Source organism: Adiantum capillus-veneris, chromosome 1 (genome assembly GCF_014529385.1).
Source record: "Adiantum capillus-veneris isolate H3 chromosome 1, ASM1452938v2, whole genome shotgun sequence".
Lineage (NCBI taxonomy): Eukaryota > Viridiplantae > Streptophyta > Polypodiopsida > Polypodiales > Pteridaceae > Adiantum > Adiantum capillus-veneris.
Window position 1 is genome coordinate 174,960,885 of NC_140931.1, and position 3,252 is coordinate 174,964,136.

General features: G+C 40.3%; 1 protein-coding gene across 1 annotated transcript; it reads right to left on the reverse strand.

The window, feature by feature from the left end:
• Positions 1-2,081: 2,081 nt before the first annotated feature.
• LOC147466046 (uncharacterized) lies at positions 2,082-2,738 on the reverse strand. Its single transcript, XM_086505062.1, has one exon. It carries the CDS (start codon positions 2,736-2,738, stop codon positions 2,082-2,084), a length of 657 nt encoding a protein of 218 aa, XP_086361188.1.
• Between the last annotated feature and the right edge of the window lie 514 nt (positions 2,739-3,252).

The window sequence follows — 3,252 nt, forward strand, 5'->3', positions numbered from 1 at the left end:
AAGGTGCTACTCTGCCCACTGTTGGTGTCCAACGTCGGTCTCTTTTTCCAGTTAACTGCATCCTATCATACAAAACTGATGCCCAATCCACTTTAATGCCTCTCTCCGCCTGAAACAAAGGAGCAAAAGCCTCCTTGGACATGTAGGCAGACTTCTCGAGAATACACACTTTTTCCAAATACCAAAACAAATTTGAAGCTGTGTTTCCACCCGCATTCTTCACCATGTAGTGTGCCTTTGTGCCTATCGGATTTTCGAATTCCCCTTTCATCTAGGAATCGGTCAGCTTCCTCGTCTTAGCCGGCACAGTTAGACAGGGAACCTTGAAGACTTTGGACACCAACTTTGGTGTCAAGCGCACATCTGCTGTAATCATTCCATCACTTTCCATTATCATATTCCACTGCTGCTCAGTGAATTCATTTTCTATCCATGTATCCCAAGGTAGAAATGCAAATTCATAAAGACCTATACGCTTTAGCCATACCTGGGTTTCCGCTTCATTAGGGTCAAATGCTATCACCGCCATCTCCACGCTGCCCTGATCACTCAGAGATTCAGTCTCATCGCTTTCCACCTCGATTGGCTCTTCCTGCTGCCACGCTTTGAACAACTCCTCCATCGCCATCTTCATTGACCTGGTATTCGGCATCGCTTCTGACGCAACCTCTTGCATACCTGCCATGAAATTGCCCTTAATATTCTCAGAAAAAATTTCTCCCTTCTCACTCGACTTAACACTCACTAAACTGAGACACTCACACACTTGGATGTGATCCTCAACTCCTCTCACCACCTTACTCTTATGATGATGAAAATTCTCCTCGATTCGAGCACACCATGCAGGATTCGCCCAAAAATTATTGTTCCTTAAGTGAGTCACATCAGCACTAAGCGAATTTTCTGCCTTAAAATGTGTACCCCCACTTATTAGTATCTATGTACCCTTTTGTTCAATTCCACTCCTCCAACTTTCCACTTTAGAGACTTCAAATCGGACAGTCTGATTTCCGATTTCTAATCCGCAATCCGGATTGAGAATCCCAAATCCCTTCACAAGTTTTGAATTGCTAGAACAATTTGCCAGTTCTACCTCTGAACATTTCACTACAACTCCCAGAACACCAACTGTCAACAATTTACTACCAATATCCTCAGCCCTATTAACCATCCACATGGGAACCTCGGGCACTTTTCCATAAAATTTCTTCATCTGAATCCATTCACTGGTTTCAAAATCTTTGTTCCAAAAACATCTCTCAACAAAAATGTTCCTTGACCCTGTTCTGATTCAATCTGATAAGGTCCCAAATATCTCAGCTTCAACTTACCTGGATGTGGTCCCAATTTAGAATTGTATAACATCACCCAATCTCCTTTCTGAAAAATTTTGAATTTCACCTGCCTAGACATCCATGCTTGTCTCCTCTTCTGCCCAATTTCCACCAAATAGGCACTGTGAATTCTAGCCTCTTCTAATTTAAGCAGTTCCTTCTGTCTATAAGGAATTGATTCCTCCGGACTTAACTTATGCTGAATTGATAACCTCAAACTTGGAATTACATATTCCATTGGCACCACAGCTTCTATCCCAAAGACCAATTTGAAAGGTGTCATTCCAGTCTCCACCTTAAAAGTTGTCCGAAAAGTTCATAGTGCTGAATCCAACTTATCATCCCAATCCGATTTGTTTTCCGACACAATCTTGTTCAAAATTCTCACCAACACTTTATTAGAGCTTTCTACCTGCCCATTTCTTGAGGATGATATGGGGTAGATTTCTTATGCAAAATCATATGTCTGGATGTCAACTCCTGAATCACAGAATTCAAAAAATGTGTTCCTTGATCCGACACCAACTCAATAGGACATCCAAATCTTGTCATAATTTTTTTATATAGAAACCTTGCTACACTTACTGCTTTATTATCTCTCAAAGCCACCGCTTTCACCCATTTGGTAGCATAATATGTTGCAACAAGAATATATCTGGAACCTGTCCTCTTTGCCCTTGGTTTTATGGGGCCTACAAAATCCATTCTCCACTTCTGAAATGGTTCTAATGGCAATACTGGATGATCCTACATCCTATCCCCTTGTGTAGGCTGCCCCATCTTCTGACATTGAACACATTCCTTAGCAAAACTATGTGCATCCTTCAATAACAAAGGCCACCAAAGTCCATCTTGTAAAATTTTCCGACCTGTAATTTTTCCTAAGAAATGTCCTCCAGCTAATCCCCAATGTGCCTCCTGCAACACTGCTTTTTGCTCTTCATCCGAAACACATCGTCGTATAATCTGATCTACTCCTCTTCTATATAATGCTCTAGGTATAATTAGAAATGGTATGCTCCTCAATGCAAACTTCTTCCTCTGATCCGGAGACATTGTCGAAGGTAAAAATCCATCTGTCAGAAACTGAACCATCTGATCATACCAATTGTCAAAAAACTGTCCTAATTCCACTCGGAACAAATCTGCATCAGGTAATTTATCCGATACTCCTGGTAATTTCTCCTTATGTTCCAATCTGCTGAGGTAATCCGCCACTGCATGCTGAGTTCCTAGAGCATGAACAACTATGTAATCAAATTCTTGCAATATGAGCATCCACCTTGATAATCTACCTTCCAGTTTTGGCTTCTTTACCAAAAACAATGAAGCCTGATGATCCACATGAAAAACCACTTTGTTCCTTAACAAATAATGTCGGAATTTTTCCAAAGCAAAAATCATTCCCAAACTTCCCTTTCCGTAACTGTGTAATTCTTCTCCGGTGCTCTCAACATTCTACTAGCATAATAAACAGGTATGAACCATCCCTTAATCTTCTCCTGCATTAAAACAGCTCCTACTGCCATATCGGAAGCATCAACATACACATGAAACGGCAATTCCCAATTTGGTGGTTGAAGTATAGGTGAAACAACCAACATCTTTTTGATAATCTGAAAAGCCTTCTCTTGAGCTTCTCCCCAAACAAATTCCACTTCCTTCTTAGTCAAATGACTAAGTGGTGCGCTTACATCCGCCAAATACTATAAATACCTACCATGCCATTTGATATGTCCAACAAACCACATCAATGCCTCCAAATTTTCCAGAGCTACAGCTTTTTGAATTGCACTAATTTTGTCCCCATCAAGGATTTTAATTACGCGATGACGCATTTTGTTAAATGTTAATTATTGTTGTTATTATCACTATTTTTTTCATGTTAATAACATATCTAATGTCATGACTTACGAAA

Excerpts from the sequence above, each read along its gene's own strand:
- LOC147466046 (XM_086505062.1), bottom strand. The coding sequence starts at position 2,738 with ATGATTTTTGCTTTGGAAAAATTCCGACATTATTTGTTAAGGAACAAA.